Source organism: Malus sylvestris, chromosome 14 (genome assembly GCF_916048215.2).
Source record: "Malus sylvestris chromosome 14, drMalSylv7.2, whole genome shotgun sequence".
Taxonomy (NCBI): domain Eukaryota; kingdom Viridiplantae; phylum Streptophyta; class Magnoliopsida; order Rosales; family Rosaceae; genus Malus; species Malus sylvestris.
In genome coordinates, this window is record NC_062273.1 from 10252009 (window position 1) to 10269356 (window position 17348).

The 17348-nt window shown below is 36.7% G+C and overlaps 2 protein-coding genes and 2 long non-coding RNA genes across 4 annotated transcripts; 1 reads left to right on the plus strand and 3 right to left on the minus strand.

Annotated features, from left to right (window-relative positions):
• Window positions 1–1221: 1221 nt before the first annotated feature.
• On the minus strand, window positions 1222–1820 carry LOC126600636 (uncharacterized). The gene is made up of 2 exons (XR_007615493.1): window positions 1584–1820; window positions 1222–1483 (listed from the first exon to the last, which is right to left on the minus strand). It is a non-coding gene; the product is annotated as an uncharacterized LOC126600636 (long non-coding RNA).
• Window positions 1821–4604: 2784 nt separating this feature from the next.
• LOC126599549 (uncharacterized) lies at window positions 4605–9607 on the plus strand. The gene is made up of 16 exons (XM_050265943.1): window positions 4605–4861; window positions 5276–5475; window positions 6217–6302; window positions 6411–6506; window positions 6588–6711; window positions 7391–7452; window positions 7550–7618; window positions 7713–7783; window positions 7869–7965; window positions 8122–8196; window positions 8327–8425; window positions 8590–8733; window positions 8831–8860; window positions 8946–9008; window positions 9114–9191; window positions 9290–9607. Exons 1-16 carry the CDS (start codon window positions 4743–4745, stop codon window positions 9380–9382), a joined length of 1506 nt encoding a protein of 501 aa, XP_050121900.1. The 5' UTR covers window positions 4605–4742; the 3' UTR covers window positions 9383–9607.
• A 182-nt stretch (window positions 9608–9789) lies between these two features.
• Window positions 9790–12846, minus strand: LOC126599550 (uncharacterized). Its single transcript, XM_050265944.1, has 6 exons — window positions 12394–12846; window positions 11774–11880; window positions 11078–11186; window positions 10830–10991; window positions 10217–10390; window positions 9790–10049 (listed from the first exon to the last, which is right to left on the minus strand). The coding sequence occupies exons 1-6, from the start codon at window positions 12829–12831 to the stop codon at window positions 10020–10022; spliced, it is 1020 nt and encodes a 339-aa protein (XP_050121901.1). The 5' UTR covers window positions 12832–12846; the 3' UTR covers window positions 9790–10019.
• Window positions 12847–14559: 1713 nt separating this feature from the next.
• LOC126599551 (uncharacterized) lies at window positions 14560–16511 on the minus strand. The gene is made up of 4 exons (XR_007615188.1): window positions 16404–16511; window positions 16149–16269; window positions 15690–15756; window positions 14560–14853 (listed from the first exon to the last, which is right to left on the minus strand). It is a non-coding gene; the product is annotated as an uncharacterized LOC126599551 (long non-coding RNA).
• Window positions 16512–17348: the final 837 nt, after the last annotated feature.

A 17348-nucleotide genomic window follows, 5' to 3' on the forward strand; every position in this document is an offset into this window, starting at 1 on the left:
ATGTGTGCATACAACATGCATATGTTGTGCATGTTACGTACATAAGGTGTGCATGTCTTGCGCATGGTATATTATGTACATAAGATATTAAAAGGTGATATGCGTATTATGTACATTTGATATGCATTCTGTGTGCTTGGTATGTGCATGTTATGGTCATATAACAAGGATACATAGTACATGTGTTTATTATCATAAAATACTTAGCTAATACATTGCACAACAATAAAATGTCATATAACCCATTATGGTTAACGCGGTTCCTTTCCCTTCCTTAGTCGACGAGAATCCTCAAGCCTCCTCTATTTCGACCTTTCCTTCTCGAGAACGCTTGTACGACTCAATATGGCCTCGACACTTCTAGAACAATTCAAAATTTAGGAATGTAATCCTTTCTCCAGACATGTCAACCTTCGTTTTCTGCTTACTTGCACGGTAAAATGCTTCGTTGGCTTCATCGTTGAGGTCCACAAGCTCTTTTTCTGCCTTCATTAGCTTGTGGTTCCAATACTCGGCGATGCCCGTCTCATAGTCGAGACTCACGCATACCTAATATATACTTTTCAGCGATGTCTCCAAGTTGATGTAGGATTTGCATTTGGCGACCTCGGAATTGGAGGAGGTTCTATGCTGTACCACCCATGGAACTCCTCTTTAAAGCCCTTAGTTTCATGTGGAAACTTGGACATGTTTGTGTTCTCAATTGTTTTGTCTATTTAAGAAGTCTAATTTTTTTATAAGGGTTAATGGTTATTGCAACTATGTGTGAGAATCATATTTATACATAAGTCTACCATAATGAGGATGAAATCAGTTGGGTAAAAGAAGGAATGTGTTGAAGTGTGTTACCAAATCTCACACTTCCTACATCATGCCATGCATGGGTTGATCTAGGCATATCTAACTATTTTGTAATGGTAAGGACTATACATTTAATTTCAACAAGACATGAGTTCGAAACTTGGAGGTTTTTACATCTTTTTTTTTCTTTCTTCTTCTTCTTCTTCTAAACTCGTTGTTATGGTTTTAACTCATCGTCTGAAGGACCCTTTGAAACCTAGAATCCAACACCTTGTATATACTAATAACAATATACAAGCATAAGGCAAATCATATAGCGATGACAAATGTGCATGTCATGTGCATATCGTGTACAATTTCTTTTATATTGAACTAATACTTGTAATTCACAAACATTTTCAGACAAACACCAATTCCAGATTCACAAAAATTTGCAAGTTCATAACAAAATTAACAAATATTGAGCATTTTGTAACAAATCATCCAAGCTAAATCCACAAACACGACTCCATGAATCTTCAATACCCTAAACAAAAATTTAAATGCAAAACTCTTAAGATTGAAACCTAGAAATCTAAAATAACAAAACATATCAACAAATAAAGGTTTCCAGAACACATTTCGAGCCCTTTCTTCCCCATCCGTCTTTTGTTCGACTACCCACCTTTGCAAATCCAAAAACCTAATTAAACAAACAAATAATTAGTTACAAAAATGGAGACAATGATCAAGTTAAAGTGAGAGAGAGAGAGAGTGAGAGAGAGAGAGAGAGAGAGAGAAACCTGATGGCGGTATAAATATGGATGTTGAAGCTTTACTGGCTGGAAAGAATGGAATTTTCCAGCCAAAAGAAAAAATTTGGTACAAAAATCATATCTTTAATGATGAAATATTGATGCAAATGAGAAACCCTCACTTCAAAGCTTCACTCTCGACTTCTCTCTCTGGAAAATCGAAGCTCAGAGATTTGAACTCAACCTAGAAACCTAGAGCTCACAGAGCTCTCTCAGCATCATATCTTCCAAATGACAAAAATGATGAAATAAGCTAAGGGTTTTTAGTATTTATATGCAGGCATTTTAGTAATTTCGGTTTTGTGCATGGTGTGCATGGCTTGTACATGACCAGTTTGTCATATTTCTGTCCTAATATTAAGAAATGTTTCATTTTGGGGTATTTCCCTTAATTAAATGTCCATCACACTCACTGCGCACTCTACTCTTGCTTTTATTTTTATACCCTTACTCTAATTTATTCGTACTTTTGACACATCACTTACAGATCCTGGCTTTGTCATATTTCATGTGTCAACCAGCATGCCTCGATTTCGAGTGTTTATCAGGACATTGGGTCGGGATGTGTCACATGTAGTAGGTGGTTAATTATTCTTCCTTTACTTTTGAAATTTATATTAAAAAATATGTAATTAGATCTAAGACATAACTAAAACTTACATTTTAAATTAAAAAAAGACCAATTGGCAAGAGGGTAGTGTTTTCGTGTGCTTACCAACTATATTAATTTTCCTTGCAAATTTTGTCAATGACATCATTTATCTCTCATACAATTTGGCTTGGGTTAAGATTAAGCTAATAGTTGAATTGAAATTGAGAATGGAAAATGAATGCCGAACATAAATAAATAACATATTAATTCATATCTTAATCGGTTCGATACTTAGTGGTTTTTTTCTTCTTTCGGTTTTCAGTTTTCTGAGCCCCCCTAACAACGTTAGCACGTAGTGGCGGACCGACAATTTTGTCCATGTGGGGCCTGAATTTATTTTACCAAGTAAGCAAGCACAAATTTTGTACCCAAATTTGAGTTAAATTCACCAAATTCTAATGAAACTTGAATTTCCTATTTTAATCTTATACAAAATAGACAGACATTAAACCCAAAATCTGATTTCATAAGTAACCCACCCATACTTGTGCCTCATCCTTACTCCCAAGTTCCTCAAAAAGTCCTAGCCATAGTTCAATTTTACTCCATTTACATGTTTCATGACACATTTGTAAAAAAGAAACAAGATTTCAATAAAAAATGGATGATCAAGTCATTATTTGGCAATCTTCAAGTGAGATATAGCATGATTTTTTTTTCTTTCTATTTTTCATTAAGAATTAGAATAAAGAAGTACGGTATCCCATTTGTTAGCCTAATATGGTTATATGATTAGAACACAAAATTAAAATAAAGATGACTGGCCTAAAAATATCTCCAACAACAGCCATTGGGTCGATTAGAAACGAAGAAAAGCTTTAACAATACCGATATCTTCTACAAACACCTAGCCCAATACAACTACTTTATGGGAAGATTTGATTGTGTATCCCAAATCCCATTTTCTTAGCCTATCAGTTAGTTATCATAATTACATAATTGTTAAGGACTAAAATCAATCTTAACTGTATTCCAAGACACAAAATATAAGATTGATTCAGAGGAAATAAAATAACAAAATTCAACATCTCAAATATTACATTCCTATTACATTGTAAACCACTCATAGTTGATTTATATTGGAATAAATCAAATATTCTCCCACTCGGTCTACAAATGTAATGTTCATACTAAACCATTTTGATCCTCAATTGAATTAGATTTTCGTGTCTTGCGAAGTAAACATGCTCCTATAATTTCGAAGCCCAACAAGATGTAGTGGCATCATTGGTCCGTTCAGGGGGCTTGTTCCAATATGAGCCATTGAGTCCATGATAGGACTTCTAAGGTATTCATATTCTGATCCACCTTACTCCAGTCCAATAAAATTCATGATCACACAAATGCCCCTAAATATGCTTTGGAAAGTGCATTTTCCTTGAAGGTGACATGCTCTCACAGTCCCTATGATGATGATCCTAGTTCGGGTTTCATGAGTTGCTTCGAGCTCCGAGATCTGATCTCTTCATTCCATTAGTCTTGATCTGGTGGTCCAAAGTCTATGGTCCCGCCATATATGATATGCTGTTTTTTAAAACATGTCTGATTATAAATTAGTATCAAACTCGTCACTATTGTACATTTGTACTTAATTAGCATGTCTTTAAATTAGGGAGCAACTCGGGAAGAAAAAACAAAGTTTGGGGATCAAAATGAAACAACCGCTGAAACTCACCGGGGCGCATGTGGAATTACACAGAAAAGAGAAACAAAAACCGAAGTTTTAGGCTTATTATATTAGCACCCCACAAATTGTTGAATAAACCCCATATACTTAATATACCCCACATTTACTTTTTCAATTAAAAATTATCTTAATACACCCCACTTTCTTCCCCATAATACCCTCACACCCCACATTCTTAATATACACCTTATATTTTCTATACACACCCCACATTTCTCAAATCTTATAGAACTCATTTTTTATTTTGCCGAATGATTTCAAACTATCTGAACGTTAGTTTGCCGAATGATTTCAAATTGAATGATTTCAAAAAATGTTTAGGTTCATTTGAACGTTTTTCAATAACAATAATAATGATTTCAAAGCTTTCGAAACATCGACTTCGTATTCCATTCGTCAAAAATTATTTTTCTCAATCAACATGTTTGTAGTTTCATTGCTTAGGGTTTTATTCAACAATGGAGAATGTGAAGGGTTTTGATAGTTGAAATAGATAAATAATACATTAAAAGTGATTTGGGGTGTATTTATAAATTTTTTATTATTTTTTAAACCTAATAAGATCAAAATTGTCATTACATAGTAGAGTAAATTAGTCATTAATATTAAATTTTAATGTGGGGTGCATTCAACATTTTGTGGGATGTTAATATAAAAAATAAGTTTTATTCCATACCCTACTTCTCACCGGGTCGAACGAGTGGCAGCTGAAACCGTTTGCTACACCGCCAAATTTCCTAAACCTCCTAAACCTCCACCAAAACACCGCGATTGAATCGAACCCAGTTTCGAAAAGAAGAAGAAAAAAATGATATCAGCAATTTCGTGGGTGCCCAAAGGGGTTTCGAAGCCGGTTCCCTCCGTCGCCGACCCGCCCACCAAAGAGGAAATCGAAGAGCTGATTAAAACCGGCGCCTTGGAGAAAAGGTGAAACTTCTTCGCCTCGTTTCTCATTTTTCATTTTGTATGTCTTTGTTTTTGCTGTCGTAGAGTGCTGTACTGCTTGCGGGAACATGGATTTTCCTTTAGCTGCCATTGTTGCGGAGCTCTCAACTTATTGATGTTTGGTGGTAGTTCAAATTTTGTGTCAAAGATGTTCACTTTCTTTGAAATGAATAATTGGGTAATTTTTTAAGGTGGGTAATTTTTTTTCTCCGAAAAGTGAAAAACTTGGTGGAGGGTTGGCGGTTTATTTCTTGAACCAAGTGGGAAAGAGTTGAATTTCCAGGGTAGTGTATGTGTAATGTGGTTTGTGAATTGCGATATGAAGCTTTAGGCGGTTCGGGTGTTGATTTTCGACTCACCGACTTGTATGGTTTTGATGGGTTATTGATTTTGCAGTGGAGATGCTGAAAGTGAGGACGATGATGGAGAAATGGATGTTGAAACCCCCAAGCAGGGTGATCAAGTCTCCCAAGCATTAGAGGTGGCAAAAGCACTCGGAAGAGCTCCTAAAGTTACCGAGCCAGGGGCCAAGTTTGATGACATAGCCGATGGATTGAGGGAACTCGACATGGAACATTATGACGACGAGGATGATGGTATTCCCCTTTGTTCTTTATTTTCTTGAAATCATTTTCGGAGCATAAGAGGGGGTTAGTTACAATGTTGCTTAAGCTGGAGATGTTGGATGGGCAATCAAACGGTTGCTCAGAGTTAAACTTGATAGTGGTTTTTTTTTGGTCAATAAACTTGAAGTCTTGTGAGACCTGTAAAATTTTCTTTTTCTTTAGTTTACAGTTAGATGGTTTTGTTAGTGCATATGGTTTTACCATGTCAATAAAATGGAGGTATTATGCAATGTTGAACTTGAAGCATTGTTGAAGTTACTGACTAGTAATTTGATTAAGTTTTGTTAGTACATATCAATCCCAAGTTGGGGAAGGAGGAACCTTGCATGTGCTTATAAGTAACTCCCCATATTGCTAATGGGTTCTATGGTGGAACCTCAACTTTCTTCATGGTATTGGAGCAAGTTCCTGCGTGTAAAGCACAGTGGCCACACGTGCTCCATGTCACCCGATCTGCGTTGTCCACATGTTAGGGAAAGGAGGGACCTTGCATGTGCTTATAAGTAATTGAGCTACTTCTGATATTGCCAATTGGTTTTATGGTGGAACCTCAACTATCTTCAATTAAAATGGATGTATTATGCACTGTTGAACTTGAAGCATTGATGAAGTTACTGACAAGTAATTTGATTAAGTTTACCATATGCTTCTTCTCATGAGTGTTGATTAGGATGTATAGCTAACCGTGCATCTTCGTATGTCTGATCTCAGGCATTGACGTGTTTAGTAGTGGGGTTGGGGACCTTTACTACCCAAGTAACGATATGGATCCATATCTAAAGAAGGAAAAGGATGATGTAAGTTTTTTACTACGTAAATTATGCCATTATTTTTGTTTTCTTTCCTTCTTTTGTGAGGTTAGGAGAGCAACTTGGTTTTTCATTCTCATTTTTATTTCCTCAAAGGACGAGGATTCTGAAGACAGTGATGACATGACAATTAATCCAAGTGATGCAGTCATAGTTTGCGCCCGCAATGAGGATGAAGTCAGCCAGCTTGAGGCATGTAATAATTTTTTAAATTATTTGATTCCTTTTTCTTGTCTGTTTTCCACTGATCGTAATTGAATTATGTACGAGCAGATATGGCTGTATGTTGAATCAGAAGATGGTGAAGCAGATGTTTTTGTTCACCATGACGTCATCCTTTCATCATTTCCCCTTTGCACAGCATGGCTTGATTGTCCTCTCAAAGGTGGAGACAAAGGTGCGATTCATGTGCTACGCATGCATTTTGTTTGAAACTTCTGGAGGTTACTCATGTACCTGAACTATATTTATAGTTAGAATTTCTTATGTTTTCAGAAATTTTGTAATATCTTCTTCTAATAAAGTTCTGTTTTCACTGTTTATTTCTTTGATAGCGAGTACAAACTTGTTTAAATTAGATTTATTCTGCTCTAATTTCTGTAACCGTGAGCTCTTTTTTATGGTGACGTTTAATGACGATTATCTTATGCATTATGAATAGTTGTTTTCCTTGATATCAGTTGCATTTTTATCACAATTTAGATATTTTTTCATGTGTTACGTGTGCATTTTGTTTGAAACATCTGGAGGTTACTCATATACGTGAATTATATTTATAGTTAGAATCTGTTTTTAGAATAATTGTAATATCTTCTTCTAATAAAGTTCTTTTTCACTGTTTTTTTCTTTGATGGCATGTACAATCTTGTTAAAATTAGATTTATTCCGCTCAAAATTTCTGTTACCATGAGCTCCCTCTTATGGTGAAGTTTAATGACGATTATCTTATACATTGTGAATAGTTGTTTTCCTTGATATCAATTGCAATTTTTATCTAATTTTTTTTTCAAATTTCAGTTTTGGCTTTGCTTTACCTTTATATTTAATTGATGTCTAAATGTTTTCTATGTTGACAGGGAACTTCGTTGCTGTTGGTTTAATGGATGAACCTTCCATTGAGATATGGGATCTTGACATTGTATGTAGTTCATGGATACTAGTCTCATTGCATAGGTTTATGTGGGTAATTGATGGAAATGTTATTGTAATTTCTAACATTTTTTGCTGTTTTTCAGATTGATGAAGTGCAACCATGCGTGATATTGGGTGGTATTGCTGAGAAGAAAAAAAAGAAAGGAAAGAAGGTTCGATGCTCAATTCTTTCACTGTTTGGGCTTTTGATAATCGTGCAACTCTTTTTAACTTTCTTTACCAATTCCGAAACTTCCTTTGTATTAGGTATCAATCAAATACAAAGAAGACAGTCACAGAGATTCAGTTCTCGGGCTTGCTTGGAATAAGGAGTACAGGTTTGTACTCTTCTAGAGTTTTGTACTACCTATTGTTGCTTCAGTGGAAGGTTCATAAACTTATCTTGTCTTTTCCTATAAACAGAAATATACTTGCTAGTGCAAGTGCTGACAAACAAGTTAAGATTTGGGATGTGGCTACCGGAAAATGTAATATTACCATGGAGCACCATACAGACAAGGCAAGAATTTAGACAGGATTGATTTTCTATGCTCTAACCTGAAATCAAATTTTCAATGGCATGCTATAGAACAAATGCAATCCTGAGATCTTCATTTTAAGGAGTTACTTTTCCTTTCAAATTTTTTCATTAACCATCTTCATACTATTTTTACAGGTTCAGGCAGTTGCATGGAATCATTTTGCCCCGCAAGTTCTTCTCAGTGGTTCTTTTGATCATACAGTAGTCTTGGTATTTAATGTTTTACAAATGTTACTCTGTTGGCATTTATTTGTTATCCTAGAAACTTAAGCGATTGTAAGAAACTTATTTGTTTGAAAATTTATTTGACTTGTGCATTTACAATTGTTATTCATTCCAGAAAGATGGGAGGGTGCCATCACATTCTGGGTATAAGTGGACAGTCACAGCTGATGTAGAAAGCTTAGCATGGGATCCACACACTGAGCATTCATTTGTGGTGTGTGCCTTGGCTCTTAAGACAGTCTTTTTTCGTACTTATCACAAAGCGTTTGCTTTTTGTTTATCCCCTTTCGTGTTATTTGTTAATATGTGGAAACAGTTGCTCTCTGGCTAAATGAGAATTATCGTTTATTGATCATTACATTTTGTAAATCCATCCAGGTGAGCCTAGAAGATGGCACAATCAAAGGGTTTGATATTCGGGCTGCCACATCTGCTCCTACTTCCGAGTCTAAACCGAGTTTTACTCTTCATGCTCATGACAAAGCTGTTTGCTCAATCTCATATAACCCTGCAGCACCTAATGTACAGTCCTCTTTTTCTTCTCAATTTGGCGTACTTTTTTGTATCGCCAAGTTATGTGTAATCTCACCTTTGTGCCTTCTTTTTTTTTGTGTCCCAGCTTCTTGCAACTGGATCCACAGATAAAATGGTATGAAGTGTTTCTCACTACCTGCACACTGGCATACCTGGCAGATTGGAATGTTTTGTAATGTATCCACTACCATTTGTTACAGGTAAAGCTTTGGGATTTGTCAAACAACCAACCTTCATGCATTTCATCCAGGAATCCTAAAGCAGTAAGTGATTGATCATAGTTCATCATTTTAATGCAACAAGTTATTCTTCTGTTTCTTCTGTTTAATGCGAGATTGATTGTTGGACTCTGCTCTGAATGTTGTCAGGGAGCTGTCTTTTCTATTTCGTTTGCGGAAGATAACCCTTTTTTGCTGGCCATAGGAGGCTCAAAAGGGAAACTGGAAGTGAGCTGTCTTTCTGTATCTTGTTTATCGTTGCACTTTTTGAAAGGTGGCTTTTCAATGGTGTATCACGACTGCTAATGTAATGGCTGAATTTGCAGGTATGGGATACATCATATGATGCTGCGGTTGCCCAAAGATTTGGGAGTTACTACAAGAAGAGCAGAACCCAAGCTGGACCTTCATCTGGTTAAACCAGAAGACGATAGAGGAGTAATTTTCTCCCCTTTCTAAACTTTAGAGCTTCTTCTAGGGACAAGTAGCATTGCCTTGTAGAGGTCTTGCAGTTTTGGAATACCCCATCACAGCCTTGGGCGTATGATCGGCGTAAGCAGAGGTGGTTTTGTTTACTGGATGAATGTTATGTTAAAAGGGAATATGAATTTTTGAAGTTATATGTTAGAAAGTTTCAAATTCAATCTTCCTTGTCTGATGAAACTAGTTATACTCTTGGTCGACACGAAATTCGTAATTTTGAGTGGGTTTGGCAACCCATTTTTCTTCTTTTGCGTACTTCTCTTTATGTTTTTTTCCCCTAGATTATCCTTTGATCTATTCCACTCAAATGCTAAAAATATAAAAATACAAGCAAGTAAAGGGGTGTCTGGAAAATCTCTTCCATTTCGAGTGGTTTGGTTGACATTTTTGCACCCAAACTAGTTATACTTATTGAAGGAGATCAATGTGTTTCTTTAAATTAGCACCAAATCACGTCTCTCTGATACATATTACAACAAAAGCACATTACACACAACACCCGCATTGAAGAAGCTAAATAAAAACCTGTACAGAGCGAGCATCGTTCAGGTCGCATAATAATACGACATCATGTTAAACATGGACCCCTACCCTCTGAGCCACCTGCATCAGCAGCACAAAACTAATTAGTTTACACAAAGTGAATTACGTGCAATTTTTGGGTGATTAGAAAAGATACGCATAAAATACATGTAGAGACTAAATTATACAGCATAACACCCTTGCCTAAAAATTTCCTTTGCATAAAAAGACTTATGACGGGGACGTACCTCCTTGAAGGAGTGAACATCACTTCCCCAAAGCCAAGCATCACAGCCTGCATCTCTAGCACCCCATATATCATTCCTACGATCATCACCTACGTGCACAGCATCCTCAGGTTTTACTCCCAATAACTCACAAGCTTTAAGAAATATTGTTGGATTTGGCTTCTCTGCTTCAACCTGTTCATATGAAATATTCATAGCATCAGCAATGACCCAACGATACCAACAACAGAGCTATTTTGTCATCAGACCAACGGATTATGTGGAGAACAAAAAAACATTTTTTTAAAAAAAAAATCTTGTTGTATGTATATATACAAATATGGAATTCTCAAAAATCCCATTTAGCTTTTGCGTTCCCTTTTTGTGTCAGTCGGAGGGTGGGAGTTAAACAAGGACAGTATCACCTTCTTTCGTAATTACTGCAAAATAAAGACTAATTTTGTTGGACTCAACTTCTTAGTTTCTGAACGATGGATGATATGGACAACCAATCAACTAATTCAAGAACCATGCTTACTGCAGAAGATTCTAGAATTTGCGCCTGTGTGTGTATGCGTGAGAGAGAGAGAGAGAGACATGCATACTGCAGAAAGATACTAAGCAATTCACTTACTTCAGCTGACACTGCTATTGCATCAAACCATTGTTCACAATGTAGAGCATGTAAAACAGGTCTTAATCGGGTATCAAAATTTGACACAACAGCTACTTTGACACCTGCTTTCCTCAGAGCCTTAAACACTCTCTCAGCATCAGGATCACAGAGGTGCCAAGCCTATGAGAAAACACAGAAGTATATTATAAACCCACTTCACGCCTATATATTGCTACACAGAAAATGGTACTTAAAAATTACCCAACCTTGTCAGTCGTATAGTAGTTATAAAGCTCTTCAAAGTACTGAGAATCTGAGCAGCCAGTGGAAGAACTGACTATATATTGCCAGAAGGGTCTCCCATCATTTACATATCTACAACGCAAAGAGGAAACACACACTTTAAAGATAAAAGAGAAAATCAGAGAATTCACTCCAAACATGGCAGGCTTACTGCTAAACTTCTGTATTTAATGAATGAGATTAAAGGGGACACTGAAAAGAAACAGAAAGAAAGGATTCACTTCTACTTAACCAACCCCATTGAAAACACAATGGCTAGACGGGGGAAAGCTCTATGCTAAACTTTAGGGGACTGTCAATATATTTCCCAAAATACAATAAGAAGCCACAAGACCATTAGATTGTTAGATCTTTTCCAGTCAATACTCGGTTATGAAAAAAGAAGTGAGTTGATTGCATGCAGCATCAAATCTCTACCGATAAACTTTAGAACACAGAGGCTATGAATTAGCTTCCTAGCCAGCTTCCAAAATGCCAAATAATAGCTATTACAGGCAAAAATTGATGTAAACATTTTCAATCCCATAAAATGCCAACGAATAAAAAACTAAAGACATAAAACTTACAGTTAAAACGATAGCAAATGGATTAGCAAAAACCATATGTACCCCAGTATACAAGGGGAAATGGAAACATTGAAAATGAAGATGGGAAGAGACCTGAGACGAGATCTTCCCCAAGGCTGCTCGTAAGCTCGTCTGTATCTGTTTAAAATCTCGGCCTCTGAGTACTCCACTCCATATTTCTCGCCTATCTTCCTATATATCTATGCAAACAGAAAGAAAAAAAATTCAATATATCAGCAGTCATAGAGACAGATAATCACGCAAGAAATAAAGAAATCCTAAAACCTGCAAAAAAGCTACAAACGGCAACCAAAATGTAATTTTAAAAGGAAAATTCCCAGGAATCCAATTCTATCACAAAAAACTCAGAAACTCAATACATGCGTAAATAATCAATATCTATTATCTATAAATATACTCCCACGATTGAAATATGCACAAGAAGTTCCTGGATTTTTATCATTTATGTATGAACATAACCCAAAACACCAAAACGGAAAATGAAAGAAAGAAAAAATAAGAAAGGACACAAGATCCAAGAACTTCTATGCAGTTACACACAAACCCAGAAACCCAAAAGTTCAATTCATATACATACAAACCCAGAAACCTAAAGGTTCATTACAATTTACATGCATAGATAGAAAAATTGAGAAATGAAAATGTGGGTGTGCATGTAAAGCGTTAGAGAGAGAGAGAGAAAGAGAGAGGACCTGAGCCATTGGTTGGGAAGGAACAACAAGGGTACCAACAGCATCAACAAGCAAAGCCTTGTGAGTGATTTCACCATACAAAGACCTCCTATAATCTTCGTAATCTTTCACACCCAATATCTCCAACCCCATGTGCGGTGGCCTCGACCCAATGATCCCGGACTCTGGCTGCTGCGCCACCGCAGAGGTGGAATACGGCGACGTCAACCCGGCTCCACCGCCCCGGTCAACCCGAACCGGTCGCTTGAGGCCATTGGAGCAAGACCCAGATCCCAAAATTGGTGCTTTTGTTGTGAGGAGCCTAAAGAAGTTTGTTCTGGTTGCCATTAACGCCATTGCTGAAGCTTCATTTGAGGGTGTCTCCTCCTGCGCACTTGGTTTTGTATGTTGGGATTTCAGCTTTTCTTTTGGGTCTGACTCAGCTCTGACATCCTTCATGTGCGGAGTCTTTTACTTATTTATAGGGCCAAGGAGTGGCTTTCTTCTTTTACCAGCAGAGCTTCCATCTTTTATTTATTTATTTATAATTTTAAATACGATTTTCTTTCTTATCTATGAATATTGTATTTTTACTCAAAATACGTCAACACATTAACTTCCATGTTGACATAAAGTCCCTATCCTAAGTCCTCACTAGGCCTAAATTTTTGCCGGAATTGAAAATACATGTTTCAAATTCCAATCCAAAAAGTTAAAAAAAAATAAGTATCAATTTTGAGAAATATTCAAATACATTTCAATTCCCATCTAATTCAGTTCAGGTTTTTTTTTTCGAATTTAAAAATTTTGATTTCTAATTTGAATTTAGTGAAATATTTTAAAACTTTTTAATTCAAAATCAGTCATAATCAAGTATTTCCATCCAAAGTTTCACCCGTAGTGAGCATGCATATACTTGTATCGACAAGCATACGATGACAACATATGAGTAGGATTATTATAAAAATATACTTCATTTAGTCACTATCTTTTATGAGGGGGTGTGATTCATAATGCCAACACAAAAAATAATTTCAACTTGATAAAGTATAGTTAATTTAGTAACTATCAAAAGCAACAACATTCATCATCGTTATTTTCTAAGCACTATTCTAGTGTATATTGTAAAATAGATGAACACATTGCTTGTCTAACTAGAAATATGAGATTTCTCAAATTTAGTCACTGTTCTAAAAATCTTCGTCTAGTTCTGCTTAGGCGATAGGTGGTTGGTTATTACCCTGTTTAGTTCGTAGGCTTTTTAAAATCAAGAAAGTGCCCCTAGACTAGTTTAAGCGTCCACCTAGCCCGCCTAGATCGTAACCCTTACTTAGATAAAAAATCGGTAGCTTTCATTTTGCATTTTGTTTTTTCAATAAAATGTAAAAGACTTGTTAAATGTTTGGATGAAACACTCATTATATGTTTGTTCCCCATGTTTTCAATATATTCTAATACTTTATAATTTATATGTCATTTTATTATGCAAGCTATGTGTCTCTCTTATTTATACCATATATAAAAAAATTTATTTAAATCTGCTCAGTTCGCTTAGGCTTCCGCCTAAGCCCCGCCTAGTCACCTAGTCGTCTAGAGTGGTGCTCTCCTAAGGTCCTCATTTTGAGAACCATTGAGGTCCTCTTTCATCTGAGCCATTAAATTGATCTAATGATAAATTAACCAAGAAGCTTAAATTATCTTTGTTATACCATAACAATATATCAAACAGATTAAATAAAGAACAAAAAAAAAAGTTCACGGGTGAATTCCTTCCAGTTGGCAAAGAGGTCTTTCCCCAGATTTCTCACATGTTTCAGATTTCGAACCGCCATTGCCGACGGGTCTAAACGAGCGGCCTTGCAGACATTATCAAAAGCCTTAAGTTTATTGGAGGCAATCCTGTATTTTGCCATCCATTTTGCAGTGAATTCACATCAAACAGTGGCCACCACCACGTTTGTTGTGCCTCTTTGATCTAATTTAAATAGCCAAAAGGATGATTGTGTTGAGTTGATGTGCATCATCCTCTCCTTCTTATAATTGCAAAGCCATTAGGGCACAATTTTGTGGAGCCAAAAATATTCACAAGGCGACACGTGGATTTTTGACAAAAGAAAACAAAACTACTCTTGGGGCATACCAGGATTCATACGCGCAAGTAGCAGGCAATTATTGACACATCCCGATCCTATAATCAAGGCGTGCTGGCCGTCACGTGAGCGTGACATAACCAAAAGTGCGATGCGGAAGCAAAAGATAAGAGAAATACGAAGGAATAAAAACCAACTACTATCAATAATATCCAACTAGCATCCTAGAGTAAGTTTAAGTGTGAAACACACAAATTCAGAGCATTAGTACTAGGTGCAGTCAAGTAGGACCATAACTAAATTACAACATCCGCAGGTGAGTCCTACATTTATGTAGTCTGTCAGTACGCCGTGGGAATCCTCGTGGGCCACCAGCGCTGCTAACCAGAATCTGGAGGGGCGCAAAACAAAATTGAGTGGGTCAGTAAAACCAAAGTTTTTCAAAAACATTTCATTTAAAACATTTTTAACCCCTCGCTGTAAAACTTGTATACTTTCCCAGAAAATAACATAATATGCATATACTTCTTCAAATATCTCAAATTACCAATCTTTATCAAAACCCAGAAAATATGTCATGCCATAAATGTCAATAACAGATTAAGAACACATCAATATAACAGGTGACATAATGAATCAACCGGAGACCCTGCAGTTGGTCATGTACGGTTAATTCCATAACTCAATATCCAAACCAACCGGAGTCACCACGGTGACCTATACGACACTACTCTGCACATAAGTCGGAACTACCTGAAGTAGTCTGTACAACAAGAATGGTGTAATAATACGCTCTAGTGCTTCACTCATCAATCATCTGTGCACATAATCTAAGGTCACCTACCAGTCGGAACCACCTCTAGTGATCTGTACGACTAGCATATCGGAATCCTCTCATGGTCTGTACAACATGCACCTACTTGGATCCAAGGTGAGCGTGCGGTGCGGTGAATAATATAAGCACTAACACCAGGGGTGCAGGTTATGAGCTCTCAACATAATTCACATCATCAATGATTCATATAAATAACATAAAACTCACCTGTGCGTCCACAACATCAATTCACACATATATATATATATATATATATATATATGCATCAATTATCAATTCATATAATTCATAATATGCATGCATGGCATCTTAAAAACATACTTTCTTTTAAATTCAATTTCTGGGAATTTCAGTAGTATATAGGTAATAACAGAAAATAACTGCCCACTCACTGGTAAGTCGAAGGGTCGTAACCCCCGTGACGTCCCTGAATGCGCTCGTCATCGGGATAGGTATCACCTATATGCGAAACAACTATAAAAATGTTAATTAAAGCACATAACCGACAATTTGTAATAACTTCTCATACGGTGCTCAATTTGGATATATGAATGTACCACAGTGACCTACTCGACGTCACGGACGTCGAGGTATTTTTAGAAAAAAAATTTTGAGGCTGCACGCGCCCCTACGGGCCAGGAGGGGCACAGACCTACGTGCTCACGCACATCATCTTCTTCCTCCAGTCGCCGGACTGGTTTTTCCGGTCACCGGAAAACTGGAGATTTTTCAATCGCCTTGTTCTCCGTCATTTCTCAACCATTTTTCACGCATTTTATATCAAAATGAAGCCCCAAGCATGTAGAATCACGATGTACTAGTTTAAGGCTCTAAAAATGACGAAATCTCACCGGAGAAATTCCAAGAAAACCGGCCAACTTCGAACTCAGTGATCCCGACGTCCAAAACTTCAAACTAAGCACTTCGAGCTTCCTTAGGACCTCACTAAGCTCACTGTAAGCTTAGAATTTCCTGAAAATCAACAATTCACGTGTGCATGAACAGTGATTTCAAAATGGGGTTCGGATTTCACGTGATTTCGAAGGTTCTAAGTTCTAAAAATTGCACCATTCGAATCAGGAGGTTGAAAGGATGAAGAACCTCACCTTATTGGCGTCGACCCGTGATGATTCGAGGGTTTTGTTCTTTGTCCGTACAATTCGAAGGGAGAGAGAGTGAACTGAGAAGATGAGAGAGAGAGAGAGAGAGAGAGAGAGCACGGGGGAGAGAAAGGCAAGGTGTCCCGTGTGTGTGTGTGGTCCATCCCAAAACAAGTCCAACCTCTTTCCCTAACCACACAAATTGCAAATAATTTTTAATCCATTTCAAATTTTCCAAACTTAGGAAAATATGCATTATTCCATAATATGTCACACACATACCTTAGCATCCGTCAAGGACAATTTCGTCATTTCACAACCTCGATAAATAGAATATCGGGACGGGTTGTGACAATTATCCCTCAACCAAGTTAAAAGTGTTCAAAATAGGTATTAACTTAAAACCTAATTTATTCATATATTTCCTATTTCATTATTTAGCTAATCAATTAGCTAAATACTATACTTATTCCATAATTCCTAAAACATTCCTTCTAAAATAATGATAAATAGCTAATTAATGGGTTAATTAGCTAATTATTCCCTTAATTAGCATTTAGACCATTCACTTTACCCTAACTCCCACAAAAAGGCCGGCCATCTTTCATCCCCAAAAGAAATCAGCCTTTCTTTCTACCTTTTTTCCTTTGTATGACAAATAATTAGCCAAGTTAATTAGGGAGTTATTGGCTAATTATTTTGTAACTCCTAATAAACCTAAATTAAACCCAAAAAACCCTAGCTAGGCCGGCCACCTCCTATCCCTATAAATATACTCCCATTCTCACCAAAAAGCCAAATCCAACACACTTGCAAAATTCTCAATACTCTCCAAACACTTTTTTCTCTAAATTCTAACTTTGGCATTGGAGGTTCTTCGGCCAAGCCCCCCATTCATCGTGAGCGCGTGAGGCTCTTGGTCTTGACCCTAAGGTGTTAATTGTTTTGTAG